General features: G+C 39.3%; 2 protein-coding genes across 14 annotated transcripts in view; one reads left to right on the forward strand and one right to left on the reverse strand.

Moving 5' to 3' along the window:
• Nucleotides 1-19,717, forward strand: part of Ampdeam (AMP deaminase) — a 56,495-nt gene extending 36,778 nt beyond the window's left edge. For 7 of the 13 annotated variants that reach the window (XM_076810617.1, XM_076810619.1, XM_076810620.1 and 4 more), the window contains 11 exons: nt 9,159-9,306; nt 11,665-11,700; nt 12,648-12,834; nt 14,386-14,735; nt 14,820-15,017; nt 15,487-15,782; nt 15,855-15,981; nt 16,063-16,226; nt 16,310-16,604; nt 17,210-17,320; nt 18,291-19,717. In XM_076810617.1, the coding sequence (XP_076666732.1) occupies nt 9,159-9,306; nt 11,665-11,700; nt 12,648-12,834; nt 14,386-14,735; nt 14,820-15,017; nt 15,487-15,782; nt 15,855-15,981; nt 16,063-16,226; nt 16,310-16,604; nt 17,210-17,320; nt 18,291-18,461 (2,083 nt within the window). In that variant the 3' untranslated portion in view covers nt 18,462-19,717. Of the gene's footprint in view, nt 1-1,229; nt 1,420-2,556; nt 3,162-9,158; nt 9,307-11,664; nt 11,701-12,647; nt 12,835-14,125; nt 14,217-14,385; nt 14,736-14,819; nt 15,018-15,486; nt 15,783-15,854; nt 15,982-16,062; nt 16,227-16,309; nt 16,605-17,209; nt 17,321-18,290 lie in introns of those variants that run through there. The other 6 variants (XM_076810618.1, XM_076810629.1, XM_076810626.1 and 3 more) reach the window with 5 other exon arrangements.
• Nucleotides 19,718-20,598: 881 nt separating this feature from the next.
• Nucleotides 20,599-23,153, reverse strand: Efr (ER GDP-fucose transporter). The gene is made up of 5 exons (XM_076810632.1): nt 22,776-23,153; nt 22,376-22,592; nt 21,980-22,294; nt 21,015-21,166; nt 20,599-20,919 (listed from the first exon to the last, which is right to left on the reverse strand). Exons 1-5 carry the CDS (start codon nt 22,850-22,852, stop codon nt 20,673-20,675), a joined length of 1,008 nt encoding a protein of 335 aa, XP_076666747.1. The 5' UTR covers nt 22,853-23,153; the 3' UTR covers nt 20,599-20,672.
• Between the last annotated feature and the right edge of the window lie 643 nt (nt 23,154-23,796).

Here is a 23,796-nt window from a genome sequence, read left to right on the forward strand (position 1 = left end):
AAACGAATTTAACGACCTACAGGAAATCCTCTAAGTTCACTAAAGGTCGTAAAAACAGGAGCGTTGGAGCGGAGCTCGGAGCTGGAGCGCGGAGCAGTGGAGCAATGGGGTTTTATCCGGAGCAGGAGCAGAGACGGAGCACGGGAAATTTGTACTGCTCCACTGCTCCAGATTTTGATTTATTATTTTAATTTTCTTTCATTTTATAAGAGCATGCGAGTGAAGTGTTTTTAATAAATACCAATTCTCAATTTTTCATCATAGAAAAAATATTATATTGCAGGACTAAGGAGGTTAAGGAGGCATAGTACTTTCTTTGCCCGAAAATTAAGCATTCTTTATGAATTTTTTTCTATATGAAAATGAAAAACTAGAAAGATGGGGTTTGTTGCAAATAAAAGATCACTGTTTGATAGTATTAAAGTAATTTTTATTTAAAAAAAAAAGTAGCTGGAGCGGAGCAAGAGCAGGAGCAGAGCAACAGCAGGAGCAAGAGCAGGAGCGGAGCTGGAGCAAGTATTTTAATGTCGGAGCGGAGCAAATAAAAAATTGGTCTGCCCCATACCCCTGGTAAAAACATTTCCCTGACCTTTGAGACCGCTTCACTTGTTTATCAACATGCCCTTGTTTCCATTCGCCACTTCTTACCAGCCAAACTAAAAGCATAGCAAAAATATTCTATTAACGAAGTTAACTGAAACACCCTGTATAACTGCGCCTTACTGCATAACCACAAGTACGTGTTAAGTAATCCCCTCCATTCATGAATCTTTAAATTCTTTTTCCATGCCCGTTCCTCATATACACGACAAGAGCTCTATTTCGCAATAACGTCAAGAACTTGACTATTCTATTCCGTATAATAGATGTTACACCGAACAGGCATCGTACGGCCTCTCACCTCCCAAGTCCCGTAGCGCTTATATACCTTATTTCCACCAAATCTAACGGAACACTTCGGACGCATACTCCCAAGAACCAAAGCCATAAGAAAGTGCAAGAAGGAAAGGGGACCGATCTTTTCGAAGCTCTAGGCCGCATTGCCCCCTCGAGGGGGGTTAACAAGGCTATCGATTCAGATGCCTGGACGCATCTGTGGAAGCCGTGCACGCTACCTTTCTTACACCCTGTAGATACGTGGCGCAGCGGCAGTGACGGGGGGGGGGGGAGAAGCGGGGGGGGGGGGTTTGCTCGCGCCACAGTGGCCCTCGGAGCCGCGGTCCTCCTGTTCAGTCGTCGTGCGACCGTCGGGCTGATAAGACGAGTTCCCCGTGTAATGCAGTTCATGCGACGTAAATTATTCCCAGTCCACGATCACGAAATATCGCGCTCATGGACAGCCGTATGATCGTCGGTCGGCCTTCATCGATACTCTTTGGTCACCTCGCGAGAAGTGCTCCCCCGTGGCCACCAGGCTGTGTGAGTCCAATGCGTATCGATCCCGCAGAAATGTCATTCTCGAAAGTTGCCCCCGCACGGTTCGATTGTGCCGCATCGACGGGATCGACGACAAAATAGAGCGTCGAACAGGGGGGGGGCCGGCCAATGCTTCTCTATGATTTCGTATCTTCCGTTCCATTCGCTCGCGATGATTAAAGGGCTCTTGCCTCCCGTGTGAAATCCCTGTTCCACTCTTGCGTGTTTCCCATTTAATGCCACCGTTCGATGTAACTATCGGTATTCTTAGCGCGCAGCTTGCCTCGTGTAACGAATCCACCCATAGTCGGTGGCAGATGTCACGGCTAGATGTTTTCAAGTCCCCCCCTCGCCCCAGCGTCTACGGTAACGAGTCGAGCGCGTTTCCCGAAGATTCGTCGCGCCGCGGCGATGTTCGGTGGCGTTCGACGATCGTCGATGATTCTTGTCTGTTCGTGTTTTTTTCGAGGCCGTGCGATTTGTCGGTTTGCGTCTTAATAGGCATTCCGGTTGCGGGCCAGACGATAGAATTCCGAACGTTTCTCGGAACCGTTGCGACGTGCGGTCGCACGCGTAATGTCACGGATCTCCGTTCCCGTTTAGTCCTCGTTAATTTGCCGTACGGTCGCGCGTAGCTTTTTTTACTCTGAATAGGTTTATACTTGTACAGTTGCAGGGGCCGGCTGAAGAATAGGGTCCGGAGCTCGGTGGACATGTAGTGGTTAAAAAATTGTGTGGGGGAAAGAGGTTCGATCAACGTGGGGCGAGGAAGTCAAACCTGTAACGGTTCGAACTGTTCGTGCGTTTTGTAATGGCAGTGATTTGGTTTCTTCGGCTCGCGCAGTATGTGCACAATTACTTGTTGCTTGTATCGCGCAACTGTAGCATCGGAATATAATCATTAATTGTACTATGAACGAAACTAACGTCCCAATTATGTTTCTTTACAATATTCCCACTGCCAAGGCTGGAAATACCGGCATCACCAGAACCAAAAACCGTTTCTAACTCTGGGAAAGTTTAACTCCTCCACCCATGGCGATCCAAACACGTTCTCCTGAACGCGATTGCTAAATACTTCGCGAGCTTCGAGTCCTGTTCCCCAGCACCCACCTGTGACGTAGAATTATTCTCCCGTAGATTCTGTCTCATCGCTGCAAGATGGTCGTTGCCACGTTGTAAACAATTCGACCGTACACGTGTCCGTAACATTAGTTACCGACACCACTGACAGCGACGTTAAACGAGGCCTTCTAACTTTTACCATACTGCGATAAGACTGTGAGCATAACCGCCGGCCAGCCACTTGTTAATACGTGTCGAACTATAGGGCATATGAGAAGTGACGATAAAGCCAAGCCGGTCGATCCCGTTTCCATAGGTCGTAGACATGTTTTCGCGAGTGTAACGATCCCATTGTCAGGTTAGCCCCCGTCGTAGTTGCTCCCAGCCGGGGGATGTGAAATGATATGATACGAAATCGATAATAAGAAACGCGGTGTAAATGAACGGCAAGGGATACAGAGCCGGCGCTCGGTACCCCTGAAGTTGGCGTCGAGTAAAGGGAATATTACAAGAGTAGGATGATGAACGGAGAAGAGAAGATATCTTTATGAAGCATATCGTCCCTTTTGGCGTTGTTACCGTGTGCGCAGGAGACGAGAAGAACGAGAAGGATCGTGTAACATGTTCGCTGGTGCGAACGAATCGAAACGATGGCTGAGGGATAATACGATACTGCTGAGGTAAATTAAACGCGCCAATAACGATTGCTCCTACCCCCCCGCGGGGGAGAAACGTCCCCCGTAAGCGGGGAACATTTTAATCACATTAGTCGGTTGTCGAGTAGCGAGTATCCTTTTGGGTAGCAGTGTCGCCTCGAAAATTAATCTTTAGTTCGAAGGCTGAGACGACGTTAGGTCTGCGGAAAGACACTGGCGGTCGCTTCTTAGGCCCGGCGCAGACGAGCGGCTTGACAATAGTGACGCGGAATATATTTCGTACAGTCCGCACCGGGCCTCGCTCGTGCAACGTTTCCGCTGCGTCATAACAAACTGAAGAAGAACCACCTCTGATTGGCTAGCAGGGGAAGATCCCGAACTCGGAAATTCAAAGAGATCTGAAACTTTGTGAATACGTAGGGGATTTCCTCCTGACTGCAACGCAATTTTTGTTTGCTGCCCAAATTCACTCTAAGGGGGCGAAATTAACCCCGGAAAATTCGGCTATTTTCCGATTTTATTTTGTAACTCGCAATCTGTAAGTCATAGGAGAAAAGTTTCAAGACAGAAGTTACTTGCTTTAATTAGCACTGTTATTTGGCGAGTTATGGTTCTTACAGTTCGCGATTTATACACACAAAATCGGAAAATAGCCGGAATTTAAGGGGCCATGCTCAGTCAGGAGGTCGAAAAAAAAGGTGGACTTTGGAAATTTTTTACTTAAAAGCTATAACACATTTCTCAAAAAATCTTTTTTCCTTTTAAGGATTGCAGCTAGTACCGTGCAGCGTAATTTTTTTATTTTAAAATATTTAGCAATAACTAAGTTATTGTCCGTCACTCGAAGCTTCTCTAAAAAAAGGCTTCTCCGGTGACCACTGCTGCTCGAAAGTCGATCATCTAAAATAAAAAATTCAAAAGAATTTACTTATTATATTATATCATCTAGTACTTGAACGAAGGATTTTTCGAAATATTGATTTGGGAAAAAATGGCTGATGTCACCGCAGAAGCCTTTATTTTTAGAGAACCTTCGGGTGATGGACAATAACTTAGTTATTGCTAAATATTTTTAAATAAAAAAATTACGATGCACAGTACTAGATGCAGTGCTTAAAAGGAAAAAAGATTTTTTGAGAAATGTGTTATAGCTTTTGAGTAAAAAATTTCCAAAGACCACCCTTTTTTCGGCCTCCTGACTGAGCATGACCCCTTAAATGTGCAGGCAACAGCAGCCAAAAATGTAATAAGCGAAGTTCCACGTAAGACGAAAGCAAGACGTTGAACTTGATTCGTGATATGTATATGTATACACTCGGCGGTATACAAGGATCACTTGTATACATATGTACAAATGTGTACATAATATATATTTGCTTGCTTATTTATAATAATTTTTAAACAATTTGGTTACACAGAGTAATCTATAGTTGTAATATGTTGTGATTTCATTTACTGTAAAATTCTGTACAATCGTTGCAAGAATCGGTTCTATAACAGCTTTGTAACTTATATAGAACCTAAAAAATAAAAGTTATAGAACCTAAAAAATAAAAGTTATAGAACCTAAAAAATAAAAGTTATAGAACCTAAAAAATAAAAGTTATAGAACCTAAAAAATAAAAGTTACAGAACCTAAAAAATAAAAGTTATAGAGCTATATAGGAACCGTAACTTATACTTATATAGTCTGATATTTAGGTTCTTTATAACTGATATTGCGAATAAAGGTTCTTCATAACTCTTTCAAAACCCGAAATCTTTATAACGGTTTAAGCCCTGCTTTTAACTATTCAGTGATAATTCTACATTCGTAACATTCAGACAGTCATGCTCTAATAGTCTTTCCCTAGAAATGTACATTTTGATACAATTAAATTTGTAGCCGAAAATATAGTTAAACTACCCCAAATTTGTAAATTTTAATATTAAGCTCTAAAAATTTACAGAAATATTGGCACAAGACATGTACTGCTTGAAGAAATTTGCCCGGGGTGCGATACACCCCGTGTGACCACAAAGGGCTAAACTTCAATTCGTAGATTTCAATTTGAATTTGCTTTAGTTGTAAAGTTGGTCGTGCCCGCCACGCTACATTGCCTTGCAGGAGTGCAAGTTTGTAGGCGATTTTACGTCTCTCGTGGACTACATTTGTGAGTAATGTTTTATTTATGCACACGCCCGTATTGGAAGCGCGTATGAATATTCAAACACCTTGGTGAATCGTTTGAAGCGTATCATAAACGGCAGGAGCTGACTAAACGAATTAGTGCGGAGGAGTGAAGCGTAGAGTCATCGGAGGGCGCAGCTTGTGGGATTTCTGGCATCTTAAACACTCGATGCTGAATTATTTACGTCGCAGTCCTGTTTGCAGTACTGAAAGCTCTCCCGATCACCGATTAACGATAACGCAAGCGTCGATAAATCTATAAATGTAACGGCACAATCTGAAATTTCTTCTCAACCGTAACGTCGTACATGATTGCAGAAATCTCGCGTTGCGTTTCGGAGGAATCGCCGACAGTGGTTGTCGTGGCGTGCCGTGTTTATGAAACAAACGATAAGAGTATCGAAAGGCGTCTTATCGCATTTTCGATTCGCTCGCTCATTATGCGGCGTCGCGTACATTTTTAATAATAGACGTTGCTACTGGCGATACTGGAGACATCGGTGTGTGAATCACTGCATTTGATTCATGAATGAAAGCGTTTCTTAATACACATGCGCGTGTCACTGTCTTCAGAAGGAAATGGGTTAAAGAAAGGTGTACGATTCCGAAAGGGGATTGAAAGGAAAAGCATTTTAGGTGGAGGTGCTACAGAGATTTAGCCCCGTTACGCACTTGCGACAAGTTGCCGGCAACTTGTCGCAAGTGCGTAACGAGGCTTAGAGTTGCCTTGCGTTCTACTTTTTAATTAATTGCTAATTTTTTGATGATAGGTTTGATTAAATCACATTACGATACTATTTCGTGGTTAGATGCTTGACTACTTATACCACGCATCATTCTACTTGGTTACGTTCTCTCGGCACCGCGATAGTGGAGGCAACCACACTATGATCGCATTGCGGATGAAACCATCTACTTCTGACCTGTCCACAGGGCACGAGAAAAACAGATAAAACTGACCCGCCAAGGTCAGTTCCCCGACCGTGAATCGCGTTAGGCGCGACCTCCACTTTAACGTCGTGTCAGTTCGCCCCTCCATTTGAGACAGGGAGCGTATGCCTGCAGATTTGCGCTTCCTGCTTTTCACACAGAAAGAGAGAAACGAATGTGGTATAGGGAGATGAGAGATAGAGCAACCATGATAGCTATGCGGTACGGTGCGAGTGGCCCGCGTAGTGACCTTGAGGGACCAATTGATTCTACCCCGATTATACAGGGTGGCTCACGAGTGCCTTCCAATTAGGGATGTGCTGCTTCTCGAAAATTTCGAGTTGAGGATCGGAAGTATTTTATTGCATAAGTATTGAGTCTTGCGGAGATATCTCTATATTATAGTGATTTAATATAACATCGTACAACCATGTATAGTGTACTATATTATTGTAAGCTATATTATAGGGGAATATATTACAGTAATCTATATATATATATATATTATCGTGAGCAACGCTATAGAGAAGTATTATAGGGAGATGTAGTATAGTGAAATATATTATAGTAGTCTATAGCACCGCGAGCTATAGTATAGAGACCTATATTATCGTGTGAGCTATAGTATAGTGAACTATATTATAGCCAAGTATATTACAGTGAAATATATGATTGTAATCTATATCATCGCGAGCTATAGTATAGTAATCTATATTATCGTGAGTTATAGTATAGTGAATTATATTATAGTGAGCTGTACTATAGGGATGTATATTGCAGTGAAATATATTATAGTAATCTATATTATCGTAAGCTATAGTATACGTGAATTATATTATAGTTAGCTATACTATAGTGATGTATATTGCGGTGAAATATATTGTAGTAATCTATATTATCGTGAGCTATAGTATAGTGAGCTATACTATAGGGATGTATATTACAGTGAAATATATTATAGTAATCTATTATCGTAAGCTACAGTATACGTGAATTATATTATAGTGAGCTATAGTATAGTAATCTATATTATCGTGAGCTATAGTATAGTGAATTATATTATAGTGAGCTATACTATAGGGATGTATATTACAGTGAAATATATTATAGTAATCTATATTATCGTTAAGCTATAGTATACGTGAATTATATTATAGTAAGCTATACTATAGTGATGTATATTTCAGTGAAATATATTATAGTAATCTATATTATCGTAAGTTATAGTATAGTAATCTTTATTATCGTGAGTTATAGTATAGAGAATTATATTATCGTGAGCTATGGTATAGTGAAGTATATTACAGTGAAATATATTATAGTAATCTGTATTATCGTCAGCTGTAATGTAGTGAACTATATTATAGTGAGCTATATTATAGTAAGTTGTGCTACAGCGAACTATATTATAGTGATGTAAAAACAAGGAGCGAAGTTGCACGGTTCAGTAACTTACTAAAAAATCAAAAGACCAGCGACGCACTGAGCATACCAATTTGACATTAGTAGCACAATATCTTGGTACATTCTTGGTAGAGCAGATATAAGGAACTCGTAGAAGCAGCAGGTGTAAAAAACAGTGGCCCTCTTTAGCGTTGAGCTTTAATAACCCAGGAACGCATTTAGGTGGCCCACCACAGGTGGTCGCCGTGTTCTGAAGGCAGATAGCTCGACACTATTTCGTTTTTGGATGTTTTCATTGCCATGTCCCCACGTGTACGAGCATCAGGTGGTAGTTGCTGACTTGAAGTCACGTGTAGATAGTGCTTTGCTGAGACATAGTGATATGTAAAAGCTGCAGGGGGAAAAGTCTGTAGCGCCCTCGAGTCAAGAACCCAAGAATGTGTTCAGCCGACTTTTTGGACAATGGTACCTCAAGAACGAGACCAGGCTCGAGACCAAATGAGTACATGCAGTTTTATAATAGCTGACAAAGGGCATATTCAGTGGTTTGTAACCTCAGAAATATCGCTTTGCACGCCACTTGAGTGGCTCCCAGGCTAGCGAGGCACAGTACCCACCAAAATACGATTTCACCATATTTTTATGACCAACTATGCTCCAGAATCTCGCTACATAAAGCGTATTTCTTTTCTAACATCTGCTTGCTAGTCAACGAATGTCATAGATAGGTACTTCAACACTTTATTAACCGCATATTTTGGGGCACACTTACATTCACTGCCACTTCTTTTCCACTTTTTTTTAACCTAATAATCGATTCTTGGAAACCTTAGCAACTGTTACTTACAAATGGTAGAATAATCTTTCAGTGGTGCAGTTTCTAAGTTCGCGCATGTTAATAAATAAAAAATCAGACTTACGCATACGTGTGTAAAACAGTTTGTTTTACTTTGAAAAGAAGATCGCTTTACAGATGGCTCGAATGGGCCTCGCGCCGATCCCTGTCTGTTCCACAAAGGGTACACGAAATTTCGTACATCTAACCCGAAGCTAACGCGAAGAACATAATGGAACAGATAAACAACATAGAATTAGATCGGTGGGAAAGCAATCATATTTCCTCTTTAAAACACCATTTCTCATATTGACATTAAGAGTAAAACATTTCCTTCGTATTATTAAAAGAGAACTTAAAATTTCAACCATCTTTGTAAGAAAAGAGTAATTATCACACGCATAATTCTCTTCAATTTTTAATCCATTTACCCTGTGCAATATGCGGGAATAAAAAATTCACCGCAAGTTTCAAAACCGATACAGATTTTGCCAGGTCTCTCCCAAGGATTCATATACAATGCTGTATGTCCCCGAAGGCTTCGGCAAGTAACCTTTGTCCATACTTTACACGAGATTCTATCAAACGCTCTCTCTACAGTTCCATTGAGAAGAGGCGTATCATTTATTTAAACCTCGCTCGTTACTTCGAGTAAAAAATGATATTCAGGGTATCCTTTCAGAGCTGCCAAGGACCTAGAGGAACGTCGTAGCCATTATGAGCCGTCGCTTGGACCTGGTGTACCAGATGACGGCGATCACATCTTCGAAGAAAATGACTTTGTGCCGCACTTTCAGAGAGTTTCCATATCCGGGGAGGATACTTCTGGGGTACGTTGAAAGCTGCATATGCCAGTATTGATTTTTAACGTTACCGGGCACAATGATCATAACGTTCGCAAAGGTCATAAAGCTAATCATTCATCAGTATTCAGTGATTCCAGATACGGGTATTTATAACAGGCGCACAAATACACGCATTACTATCACCAAGTTGCAGTTATTAAAAAATGACTATGGCGCATTCGATTTTTATAAGAAACCTTGCGTTCACTTATAAACGTTTTATTATAGGTTCTAATAACGCAAAGGTCTCCTTGTTTGAAATAATTTCTCCCTGCTTATCATTTTCAGAGTGGAATGTATCAAATCAAATATTTCTGTAGCTGCGTCGTTTCGTTGCCGATTAATACGCATGCTTGCAATGAAGAGAAACTGAAATGGTGGAATGAAATAACGTTTCTGGCTTTCAAAGTAATTCTCGGTTCCTGCTGTTCCTCCCTCCCCCCCTCCGTCAGAAATTTATAACAAATCATTCGCTTTGTCGTCTGAATTTCGCGGAAATTCATTCCAGGCAAAATGCATTATTTGCAGGAGGCCAGTTGTTCATTTTCGCGGTACGCGTTTAATTTCGAGAGGAAACGCGAATGCGGAAAATACGTGTCTCTTGGATTTTTAGCATTTAATAACACCATTAATTAGCTTCCATTCCTTGCCATTAATATTTAGACAATCCCCCGGGAATCTGGAAAACTTCTCTAATTTTTAACAATTTTATTACACATTGGTTCATTTATTTTACCACGGAAAATCTCCTTTCTTTCGCAACGGAGAACGTATACTGTCGCAACTTGCACACGTGCCTTGTTCACTCTGCAAACCCGACGAATCAAGTTCATGATTAAGCTCGTGCGCGAAATCTGTGTTACATCGTGAACTCTGTCTTTTGTGTGATTTCTGAGAAACCTGGAGAGTGCTGCATTACGTAGGAAACCCTTCTCAACCGCTGCCACCCCCTCCCGTCGTTGCCACCCTCGGGTTCTGTCGTTCTATAAAGAGGTTCTTTAATCTTTAAAGAGTTATCCTCTCCAATCTGCGATGACCTTCGCGTCGGATTTATTCAGCTTTAATAGAATATTGACCATAACGTAATTTCGAATACAACTGTACCACTACAGTACGACAAATCTGCGTAGCTCGTTTAGGTTTTTGCGCGCACCATAGTGCGAAAGTAGCAGTTGCGTTAAATCCTTCACCGTTTTATTCTCGATTTCACTCGAACATCCAGCCAGAGAATACGATAACTTGGCGAGCTTTGCCGTTGATAATCGTGGCCATAATATTTGTCTGCTGGATTTATGTAAATTATTACGCAATGGTGTGTCTTCGTTAATACACAAAGTTCTTCCCGAGTATGCACGCAACATGATTTTGTGTCGGAACTTCAAACTGAAACCTCCCTTATCTCTTTCGAGGTTATCGATTTCAGTGCTCGTTTCAAGAATGCCCCACATATGTGTACTACAGGTATACCAAGCAACAGTGAGGTGTTTAGGCAGAGTTAAGAGACAGCTGAGGCATGCTTGAATCAGTAGATTGAGTTTGTGCATGCGCATTCGGGACCTCACTATTGTTCGGCAAATCTGTTGAATAAACTTTATTAATAGATAAATAATTGTAATTTATTAGATTATTGTCTGCACATGTGTAGTTCTTGAATCTTAAATTTAACACAATTAAAGGGGCATTCCTCTGTGAACGTTGCAAAGTTTAACAGTTCTCGTGAATTCCTTCAGCGATGCCTCTTTTGTAGTTTATTTAATTACTCCCTCGTCGTACATAATTTTTTATATAGTTTCAATTGTTTCTTGTTTCTATCTCGCGCGCCAATAAACGCGCGTTTAAAATCGTACCTCGCTGGCGTACGCGATTGGAGCTCTCAGGCTGGACTGAAATAAAAAAATCAAGAAGATTCTTAATCGGTATGTTTGTCGCTATCGTCCGTACCAAAATAAATAATTTATGTTGAAAATTGCCAAAACGGCGAATGCTTAAAGTTCAAATTCCGAAGTTTGATTATTTTTCGGTGATTGTGTAATAAAGAAGAGTACGATAAACTCGACATAAAAGTATAATTTTGGTACCGACGGAAGCTAGTAGTATGTGGACTAACCTGTGAAAATTTCAGAGCAATCGGCCGTGTAGTTTTTGAGATTTTATCTACGCCAGGTGGAAAAATTACGGTTCGAGAAAAACGCGTTTAAAGTTGTCAGGGACTCGGAGCACTCACCGCGAGGGGTGTACAAGCCAGAATACTTGAAATTTCTCTTCCAAAATTTAAGAGTATATTCTCAAATATATAATATATATATATTTCCGAAAAATGAAAGAAAAATCAATTTTTTCAAGGTGTCACAGAGGAATCCCTCCTTAAACTTCGCGAAGGTAATTAAATTAAATGAATACATTTTTCATAAAAACATTCTATCAATTTTTATACAGAGTGATTTTAGAAACTGGGCCAAACTTAACTTCAAAAATAAAAAAAGGGTAGATGAGAAAATGTTGCATATTTTAATTAGTTCATCTTCCTACGGTCACACTTTTCCCAAATCAACTACCATAATATTTCTCTGTATCAATTTCCAGCTAAATACAACAGCTACTGTGTGGCCTAGTTTTTCTAATCACCTTGTACTTACATACAGGGTGAGTGAGAACGGATGGTGCAACCAAGCATAGTCTGATTCTTCGAGCAAAGCAAATCGAAAATGTAGAAACAAATTTATACGAGCCTTCATTTCCGAGAAAATCGACTTTGAAAATTCGCCTGATACACGCACACGTGATTAAAAATCAGCGCAATTTATCCCTAAATATGGCCACAACTGGAAATTAAATGAAACCTCATATACAAATGAGTCCAAATTGTATAATAACTCCGAACGGAGCTTTGTTCGCGAGAAAATCGATTTATTAGATAAAACCGAATTTTAATCGAGCCTTCCCGTATTTGATGGATTTTCGAACTCGATTTTCTCAGGAATAAAGCCTCGCTCGAAAATAAATATTCTACAACTTCGACTTCTTTTTTTCTGAAGTACCATGTATATTTCATTCGCAATTTCACTGTATTTACTGATAACGAATTTTCCAAGCCGATTTTCTCGAAAACGAAGGTTCATGTAAAAGAATCTCATTCTACGTGTTCGAAATATTACATGGTTGTGCAACTCGTCCTGACCAACGCCGTGTACCATCGCAAATGAGATGCTTGATTACCTTGCCGCTCGAAAATTTAGCTATGTTCAGTAACTGCAACAGGAGAAAGAGAAACAAGAGTTGGCTCTGCGAACGCGAACTTTTGAAATTTTTAACAGTACATATTTTAGGTGCCGTTGGAAGACCTTCAGCGGGCATCCCAGATGCTGGTCCAAGCGCTGGCAATACGTGAAAAGTATATGAACAATTCGAAACAGACCTTCCCTTCTATAACGTCGCGATTCCTGCGCAGTGTTGATAAAAGGCCGGTGAACAGTGACGATGAAGTTCAGCACGACGATCGTAAAGCCATTGCAGGTATTTATCCCAAAAACCGTAAAGCGATATCGATTTCATAATATATCTAACTCCTTCGTACGGTCATCAGATTTTTTATACATTCACCCTTTCAGACCTGGATTGATTCTCTAAGCAGAGGACAAGCATTGTAGAAAATTATTCGTTTCAGTCTGAAATGAGATAAAGTTAAAAGAGAGAAGAGAAAGAAACAATGTTTTCTATCACACAACTGCAATAGTAAAATGATTATCGTTTATTTCTTTTGCAGCAGTCCAATGAGCATCTGATTTATTTTTAGGAGACACTTTGACCCCCCATGATTTTCATTTAATAATTACTGTGATTAGTATAATGAAGTTACTCAAATACAGATGCGAGCAAAGGATAATTAAGTGAATATGTTCCAAATGAATTTATTTGACGAATAAAGGCACCTTTTTCAGTTTAGAAATTTGTTATCTGCATCTTGTCTTTCAACAAGATTTTTGTATTTGTTGGATATTTATTCTACACTTTGAGTTACTTTTATAAAATTGTATTATAATATTATTAATACAAAAGTCTTCCTAGAAGAGCTTATATTGGTAGTACCTTTTGTACTTATATGAGTATGTAGAAATAATATTTATACTGCACATTTGGCAATAATGAAACCATAAGTTTCAACGAAATTTTAAAAAATTCCAGCGTGAAAACGGCCAGTTTTTGCAATAAAAAAATACCTTCATTTGTTGCATACATTTCACTTGAATCAATCTATTCATCCACTATGCGTCGAATAATATTCGAACATCTCGAATAAATGCTAAAACTTTTTTAATCTAAACTCATCCTGCAGAATACTTGCAATTTTGCCTGATTAAAGCTATGTGGTTGGTTCGTTGAAATTAAAATAGTGGTCTATACTCAGTTGCCTAATTTTCTGACGAAAAGGATTTTTCCATGCAAATAAATAAATGAATAAATATTCTACGTGTTCAGAATTTTGCAGTTGTGTTGAAGATACACATATGGTCTGAAAGGGTTAAATACGATAAATCTCTGGTGGACGGGCAGACGAGTATAAGTCATTTTTTACCTCGAGCTCAAATAGTTTCTTTTTATTCTAAATCGACGTTAAAAATAAAAGTTTACTTTAACACAATTGTTATGAATATCCAAAATATAACACCTGATCTTACGTAGCACTTTGAATATCTCAAGTGTCTTTCTGCAAACCTAATAATTCTGACTTATACTCGTTTGCCCGTCCACCAGAGAAATGTTCATGATGTAAAGTCAGCTTAATGTTTTATTTCCGAGGGTAAAGGGGCATTATCGCAAGTTGAAAGCGAATTTATGGATACATATTCGATCCGATGCGGACATCGATGCTCTGATCAAAGAAGCGCATTGGAAAGGTCCTCCTCCCACTATTCTCCTTAACTTGAAACGTCCTAAATCGTATTACCTTTCATATTTAATCGATTTTCTCATATTATTAATTTTCTTTAACAAGAACATAATAAGACTACGCAATCCATAGATCTGAAAAGTGTTGATATCTATATTCCTCCTATTTATTACCAGACCATCCCGTGCACGCACCCGCGTCTAGAGGGGATCCGTGGGAATGCGTATTCCCTCCGTCGAAGAATTACAAAATCGCACCGGTTAACGGTGTGTTCAACCTGTACGCCAACGAAGAAGACTTTGCTAACGGCAAGCCAATTCCGTATTCGTATCCCGACCTGGCGATCTTCGTCAGGGACATGAACCTCCTCTGCGCAATGATCGCCGATGGACCTTTGAAGTCCTTTTGCTACAGAAGACTGAGCTACCTTTCGTCGAAATTCCAGCTGCACGTGCTGCTGAACGAGCTCGGAGAGCTTGCCAGCCAGAAGGCTGTCCAACACAGAGATTTTTATAACATCAGAAAGGTCAATATGGAACAATCGCACAATCAGCAGCAAATATATATACTAGAGATTTGCCCCGTGGACGTTTCAAGCTTTTCATTTCAGGTGGACACTCATATTCACGCGGCGTCCTGTATGAATCAGAAACATCTGCTCAGGTTTATCAAGAAGACTTTGAAGAATCATGCAGATGAAATTGTTACCTGTTCAAAGAATGGAGAGACAATGACCCTCAGGGAGGTGTTTCAATCCATGAATCTGACCACCTACGACCTCAGCGTTGACATGTTAGACGTACACGCAGTAAGTGCTTGCTGGTGCTTGGTTTGTCAAAAGTCGCTACATATTCTGTTGAAATGGGATAAAGTTCAGAGAAAAATTCACGCGCGATTGAAAAGATTAATTATACATGTACAGCGTCAGGCACTATTACACAATCCTCTTTTCAACTACCTGCATAATGTAGTTATGAAAAATTGATATATATATATATCCTTGATCTTTCTGTGGAATACTTACAATTAATGAAACCTCAGGCAAATACGTCTAATAGGATGAAAGCTGGGTGTTACGCCACCCAAGGTCTAGGAAAAGGATTATCGAAGCATTAAGGCGTAATAGTGCCATTCTGTTAAAAAATTACAATTACTTCCTCTAATTCTGATGTGCTAATCTGTGTCTATTTATCTGAAATTTAACCTGCTTCGATATAATATATGGTGACTTATAAAGCCCTCTGTATTTCTATAGGCGCAACTTCTTCTTTTTCCAGGACAGAAACACGTTCCATAGGTTCGACAAATTCAACGCCAAGTACAATCCAATAGGTGAGAGTCGACTGCGCGAAGTGTTTTTAAAGACGGACAATTACTTGAATGGTAAATTCTTCGCGAGCATAATTAAGGAAGTAGCGAGTGATCTCGAGGAATCGAAGTACCAGAACGCGGAGTTACGTCTCTCGATTTACGGCAAGAACCCTGAGGAATGGGACAAGTTAGCGAAATGGGCAATCCAGAGCGACGTGTATTCGGACAACGTCCGCTGGCTTATTCAAATTCCTCGACTTTAGTGAGTCTTTTACTGTACGGTATATGTGTTTATCATTAACGTTTATTAATCTGAAACCGTGGTTGCGTGCAGCGATATCTTCAAACTGAACAAACTGATGACGAACTTCCAAGAGATATTGAACAACATCTTCCTGCCTCTCTTTGAAGTGACAAATGATCCCAATACTCATCCGGACCTACATAAATTTCTTCAATATGTAAGTGAAAATCCAGACACGCATCGTCGGTACAGTTATGAAATTCAAAGAGATAATTGAATTTATTGACTGGTGCTGTAGGTAATAGGGTTCGATTCAGTCGATGACGAAAGTAAACCTGAGAATCCCTTGTTCGACAAAGATGTTTCTTCACCGGCGGAGTGGGATGATATCGAGAATCCTCCGTATGCGTATTACCAATACTATACCTACGCTAACATGACAGTCCTGAATCATTTTAGAGCGTGAGTCTATTTCTCTTATTGTTGATATCACCTGTGTTTTTAAGTTATTCCTCTGTGTAACTAGTGCGCAATGTATTTTACAGGGCACAGGGTTTCAACACCTTCGTTCTTAGACCTCATTGTGGCGAGGCTGGTCCTATCCAGCATCTCGTGTGTGGATACATGATGGCGGAGAACATTTCTCACGGTCTCTTGCTTCGAAAGGTCCCAGTCTTGCAATACTTGTACTACCTGGCGCAAATTGGGATAGCGATGTCACCACTCAGTAACAATTCTCTCTTTTTGAACTATCATCGTAATCCACTTCCAGAGTATTTAGCAAGAGGGCTGTGTGTAAGTCTTTCCACTGACGACCCTCTTCAATTCCACTTCACCAAGGTTAGTGTAATACAATGCTGTTTGAGGCATTGAGAACAGATAGGCTCTGCTAATTATGTAAAATAGGCAAGATTAATGTTTTCCAATTTAAAACCATATGGCACAACAAAATCATCTGTTGCGATGGAATTTTCTGGTGACATTTGTTTACCATATTTATTCAAAATTAAATGGAGAATTAATTATGTCTTCAGTAGGAAGCATTTCGAATAGCATCAGAAGTTAAAAATTATGACTGCTCTTCAACAAAATTCTGTTGCAACCTATTTTTTAGATCGCCTATTTCTCCGTTTACCGAGTATTTCCTAGGGTCAGCCCGTTGTTGCTCTCAATGTCTCTTTTACGTACCTCTGGCGCCTGGGTCCGTTTAAACCCATAAAAACTGTCCCACCATATGCATTTTAGACGATGGTCTTTTTGTTAGAGTAATTCGATTTTCAATTCCGAAGGTTTTCTTTATTACTGTTTACTATTATGCTCGGTAGCTTGGCATGGGTCCAAAAAGACCCAGCCACCGCGTTGACGGTTTATTTCTCGTATATATTTTACTGGAACAATATATCTACGTAACAATTTGCTGTAATCAGAAGTATCACTTTTTATAGGAACCTTTAATGGAAGAGTACAGTATCGCTACGCAAGTATGGAAACTCAGTTCATGTGATATGTGTGAATTAGCACGTAACTCGGTACTTATGAGTGGATTTCCACATAAGGTATGTATTATATATATTCGTTTGATATAGAGGAGATATAGTGAAATTATAGATTTAGTGAGCTGCGAAGGAGTGTGTCCATATAAGTGAAAAGAACAAAAGGGAAAGATCTTCACATTTTTCTTTCATTTCTCGTGGTGTGTTAATCATCCAGTGGCATTAACTATTATTAATCTGTAACTTAAGGCTTCGCTTTTAAGACACAAGCAATTGAAAATTAAAAAAGAAATATAGAATACGTAGAAAAGGAAAGTAATTGAAAAATGTGAAAGAGAGATTTCTGATAAAATAACGTCCAAATTACACTTGTATGCTTGTTTATCTAATCGTTGTCATTACTAATATCTACAGAACATAATGTCCAGGTGGGGTCCCAAGAAAAAAATCGAAAAAAGAAAAGTTAGGAAACTGGATCATTTATTAATGAACCGAGCCCTACACTTTTCTTTTCCTTTACTTCTAAATTCTACAAATACCCGAAACCTTTTGCCCTAAATCCTTCCAGTCACTGACTCTCCTACCTTTCTTAATTGCTTGCGTACCCTGTATCTCGAGATAAACAATAATACCCCTGTAAAGCCAAGCACACCTTCGAGAAGTCAGTACTATTTCGAGCACGAGACCGAGAAGACCTGTCCCGCGGTATACTTCCTGCGATTCGTTGATACTACCTATATCGCGTTAAAACTTATTGTCAGAGTGAGGTAACACTAACGTGAGACTCATTTTCGTCGCACGAACGGAAATGAGGAATTAGGAATGTTAATTTGTTCGTGTGCATTTGTCATCGTCATTTAAATAGCACGCGCAGGATTCAATTGTCCGAAAATTATAATTGTCACTCCCATATTTTCGGCTGTCTCAAAAACGAAGCCTCAGCTTATAAAATATCATAATTTGGGTACACCTTGTAACGAGAAGGGCATGCATATAACATTTTATACATACTTTCTGTTTTTTTACCTTTCAGAGTAAACAATATTGGCTTGGGCCGAATTATACTAAGGAGGGTGTAGCTGGTAATGATATTACTCGAACTAATGTGCCAGATATTCGGGTGGCCTATCGATACGAAACGTTAGTCGACGAGTTGTCAAATATCTTCAAGGTCGTTGAGAAACCCGACGCCGTTCCATTTTAATCTTTAGTACAAAGAACTTTAAGTATAATAATTATTCTACCGACTACAAATGGCGGTGCTGATGAAAATTCGACGGGATGCAGGCGAGAGAACCATTTGTAGTGGAAATTCTGTAATTTAACCAATCATGTGATTTACGATAATGATTTTCGTTTACTTTCGATGACTCTGTAGAAGGTATTCTTAGTAGATATACGGCGTTGTCGGAGCTATTTTTTTTAACGCTAGGTATAGAAGCATCAAGTACAATTTGAATTATCTCGTTTAAATAGCATTGGCATCGGGTGGTTAAAAAATTCTTATATTTTTGTGATCTATTTAATATGCGTCAGGTGCGAAGACGGATCTATTCTGAGAAGTAGGCGTAAACTAAGTCACAGAAGGATGTCTTTCATTCAAGTTGCAGAATTCTCGTATAAAGCAGGGGATAAATCGATGTGAAGTTTTTCATATATGTTGACCAATGTAAGAATAGTTAGATACTAGATAGGGTTCCAATTTCAACTGTTGTACTCTTCAATGCATATATTAGTTTGATTATTATTATATATATATATAATAATAATATATATATATAATAACTATATATTATAACTATAACTGAGTATCGTATTAATTTTATGCCAGAAAAGAAATGTATAGTATTGCAAGGTAACAAGTCATTTATCCATACTTCAGCCATAGAAATTGTCAACCGAGCTCCTTGAAGTTTTAGCTTTATTTTCTTACCATTTTCTACATTTATACAAGAATTGTGTATTATATTTGTTTCCAACGAAAGTATCTGACTCGTATAGGGATAGTGATCTCGCAAAGTGTATAAGTCATCCTAATGTCTATAAACAATTTTTATCGCATTCGATGTACACGCTGCTACATTCGAAGGCGCTACATTCAATACTCCCCATAAATTAATGGAGGTCGTGCGGTAGTAGAACTGTGAAACTTATTTCCGACCTATCAGCACGATGTCATCAGTTTCCGTTTGGTATTTAGTGTTCCAGACAATTTTCCGATCACACCGAGCTTTTATCACCGAATATATTACGAAGCAATGATATATGAACATTCATAACGTGACCTAATATTGCATACAAATTGTTACTAGGTAGAAAGAAAAATGTGTTTATTGTATAAAGTATATTCTATAAAAGAAAATGTACTTGTATCATTAAAAAGCTGTCTTCCCAATGCAAAAATTGTAATTGGAGCAGCTCGTTTAATTAACGAAACAAAATATATTTATATGGAAAGAATTTTTGTTAATAGTGAGGTTTTTAAAATACTTCTAAAGGCTGTCCGGCACGTCGAGTGGCGAGTAATTTAGTTATTTACCATTGTTTTACTATACTTTTGGTATCCACATACGGTAAATTACTAAATTACTCGCTACTCGACTAAATTACTGGACGTATCTGAATCAGCGTTAAGACTTGTGACTATCATAAACAATCGAGAAAAAAAAATCGATTTTTTGACCCCGAAATACCCATGTACCCCCTTAAACAGAAAAGATAAATTTTATTTGTGTGATATTAAAAGCAGCACTAAACTTTACCGCAGAAAGAAGATACGGCGAATAAATTATGCAAACCGACCAGTTTATCTCTTTTTTTTCTGAATATAGGTAGATAAAACCAAATGGTTGATAATTTTAACAAAGATTGTCTTTTCGTTGCTTTTCTTTGGAAATGTACATGCAATATGTACTCTTTCCTTCAATGGAATTATACATTTCACGTCAAATGAATTACTTCTTACTATTTTCTGTATAAAAGTATTTTTTAATTAGAAATCTACATTAAGCATAAAAGGAACAGCTGCAAAATGTCACCATTACATTTGTGAAAAAAGAATACGCATAAATACTTCTTGGTGAAATGTAAAAATTCAAGGATAAAGAGATTATGGTTTATCAATGGCGCACCCAGGGCGGGGGGTCAAGGGGCACCCCCCGAAAAAAAGGAAAAAGGAGATTAGTGTAACCACGACTGAAATAATTCAAGAGCTAAAGAAAAGAAAACCGGGATTTTATTCTTTAACTAAATTTTGCATTAAAAATACTTTAATCAATTCAACTCAGCTCCGGTAAGATTAAATCCTGAGCGCGCCACTGCGGTTAATAATTACATCCTACTTTAATCACAAAGATCAAGTTTATTCATGAAATATCATATAACATTCTGCTTATTTTATGAGCAACGTCATTCATTATTGTACTTTCTTCTCCTTCTTCACAGGTTGCAAACTTTCCTTAATCTTTGGTAATACTTCTGTGAATATCACTGTCCCTGCAAAGACTAAGAGCGTACCAAGCCAGTGGTAAATTGTGAAAGGATTCTTAAAATACACTATCGAGAATATTAGAGACAGGAATTTTCGCAATGTTATCACTAACGTCACCGTCAGTGACGTGCATTCCGTCGTCAGTACGAAAACAGAACTGATGCACATGTATCTGAAATTATTGTTAAGGGTGGATCGTGGATAACAGCGAAAAGCGTTTTCAATCGAGTAAATCGATCACGTACACAGATTTTTAAAAAAGGATACTGCGTGAGAATGTTTCCTAGAAGATATAGAATTAATAATGGGACGTGTGAATTGAGCACCGACACTTCCACCGGCTCCGATACCAGCGCGTACTTAAAGTGCTCCCAAATATTAGGAGCCAATGTTAAAAAGAACGGTAAAGGTAATAGATGCTGGAAGAAATATTGTGCGTTACGTATTTCACGAGCTTATACACAGAGTCCTATATAATAAGACGCTAAAGGTGGATGCTGCTCGTTTGTTAGCAAAATCTTTCCAGGGGCTTTTTTTCGTACTTCCCGATGACCTAGAAGGTTCAGATTCGGCATGAAGTTTCCTCGGCACCCGAAGATGCCGTAAAAAATCCAAAACCTGGAAAATTCGATAATGGGTAGTACCTGTGTCATAAAACAAGTATTGTATGTAGTTCGGCACGCGGGTCGAGCTCAAGCTGAAAGACAAAGCGAGGCAAGGTATCATGCTTCCTCTCTTTCGTAGCCGGCGGTAACTTCGTCTCGACTCTTTCATCCTTTTTCGCTCGCTCACGAGTTCTCTCACTCTCGACCGAAGGATTCCACAAAGTAGAGGATATACAAACGCGCTCTTAACGCAGAGTCGAAATGCGCTCTTTATTTGGGCTCTCATGGAGACAAATGTCCTCAAATTTCTTTGATTTGGGGTCTTTGTCACACATTAGTTGTTGTAATAATATCAAGAATTATTTCGTTTCTAGGGGGTGTCTCAAATGTCGGCGGGCAGTGAGTCTGGGCACGTATGTGACTTGGGCCCCTCGAAATGCCCTTCAGGAGACCAATTAGGTACCCGTCAGGTACGCAAAAGTTGTAAAATTTCATATTTCACAGCGAAAATTGTTTCTAGGGGAGTTTCCAACGAAAACTGGTTATCTTAGGCATCTTATTATATAGGACAGTAATGCCTGGCGAAGACAGGCTAAAAAACTAGTACTAATATAAAGAGAAATGTACCGTGTAGTATAATGCTTCCCTAGCATTCTTTCCATACTTCTTGTGCAATACTTCTTGGTAGATACCCATTCTTGCAGACACGAATAACGCGATCGTTAATAACGATATACCCAGGGCCCACCAAAAGAAGTCGTCCCATGGCGTAGTAGCTACTTGTTCGATATTCTTAGCTTGCAGCGATTTAATTTCTTGGCCGCTAACGATCGTGCAGATACCGATTCCAAGCGTAATCATAAATACTGATAAATACTTGCTAAATGCATATTGTTTCTTCAGAATAATAATACCCATAACCATGTTAGCTATCAGAGAACCCTGTAACAATACGAATGCCCGATTGTTTCGTTCCTGGATTTGCAAATTTAGATATCAGCAGTTTCAGCCCGAGATACTCACAGCTCTGAATATCATGTGCAATGGCATAGGTATATTGAAATCGAATGCATAATTGTTGCAAACGTTTGTGATAAAGAACATAGACACCAGTATAAAGTAATCTTTAATTCCTATGTTAGGCTTTACAGTTCCGCATTTCGAAGTGAATAGAAATCCTTCTATCGATATGAAAAGGAACTGCGCGAATGTGATAAGATTCCCGCTACCTGGATCTTCTCTAAAAAAGAAAAACCGTCGCTATTATCTTAACGAAGACGATAGTAATAACTATTATATTTAGAGTGCCATTTGTGTACCATTTACCGTGGTGTTAATCATTGGGTCGTTAAATTTCACGGTCACGTACTACGCGCAGCTACTGGCGAAAATTATAGAATAATTGCAAATGTGAAGTACTTACTTGACAAGAAGCTCCAAGAAAACAACATTGCTGCAACAGCCGAGGAAAACGCACAAGACCGCAATAGCCGCCCGCATGTTCTTTATTTTGTATTGGAAACGAGACACTTTAACCTAAAATCATCGGCGTGCCTCACGGGTACACGTTTCGGCTGTTCTATGTTCGAATCATGTGGAATACGTTACTTAAGGACTACGGCGAATTATCAGTAAAGTTATAGTGCATGATAATATGATGTATCATGTAAACGTCACATAGTTCCTTACGCTACACACACATAAAAATAAAGGCCGCGTTGTGACACGTGAAAGGCTTTATTCAATCCTAATCTACTACACTGTATGTGTATAGAGCTTCACCAATACCACAGACCAGATATCTCTCGCGAGTCGAGCAATCAGCAAAGAATTATGTAAGTGTGCCACAGCGAGGTATAGGATAGACTTTACATTTTATTGTAGCTAGTGTCACGCGACTGAAACGCCGACTTTGTGAAAAATCAGAGGTTTTTCACGCGCATTTTGTAGTTAAGAACGGTGACTCTGGGAACTAATGCAACGCGATCAGCGCAGTCGGTAAGTTAGTAAAAGAAAAACGCGTTCACCAGTGGTGATTTAGGGGTAGACACCGGTAATGCAGCGCGCTGTATACCGACACAATCTGGCCCAAAACATGGGTTTGAGGAAGTACGTTGTTTGTCCTTATATCAGCATATTTTGAGCTGGGTGAGGTCTCATTCGAAAGAGGAAGGTTCAATGCAGCTCGCTCTGTTCATGGTTCAACGAGATTGTGTTGGTATCTAATAATATGAGTGTCCAAAGTAGAGAAAAAATCGACAAAATACACTCGCAGATTCCAAGTATTTGTAGGTCACTAAAAGAGTTTTGTGACGGGCGGTCGATGAGCAGTTCGACGTGACAGTCGAGGCGGTTGACGCCTGGGCCCCTCCCTCCTCCGAGGGCCTCATTGACACCTGGGCCTTTTTCCTTAAATCCTTATCCTTAAAAATGGGTTAGTGGCG

The sequence above is a fragment of the Andrena cerasifolii genome, chromosome 4, assembly GCF_050908995.1.
Source record: "Andrena cerasifolii isolate SP2316 chromosome 4, iyAndCera1_principal, whole genome shotgun sequence".
Taxonomy (NCBI): Eukaryota; Metazoa; Arthropoda; class Insecta; order Hymenoptera; family Andrenidae; genus Andrena; species Andrena cerasifolii.

Coding starts and splice junctions, on each gene's coding strand:
- Efr (XM_076810632.1), bottom strand. CDS start 22,852: ATGCGGGCGGCTATTGCGGTCTTGTGCGTTTTCCTCGGCTGTTGCAGC. Junction 21,167..21,979: donor GGGAAGCATTATACTACACG/GTACATTTCTCT, acceptor TATTTCTTCCAG/CATCTATTACCTTTACCGTT. Junction 20,920..21,014: donor CTAGGAAACATTCTCACGCA/GTATCCTTTTTT, acceptor CAATAATTTCAG/ATACATGTGCATCAGTTCTG.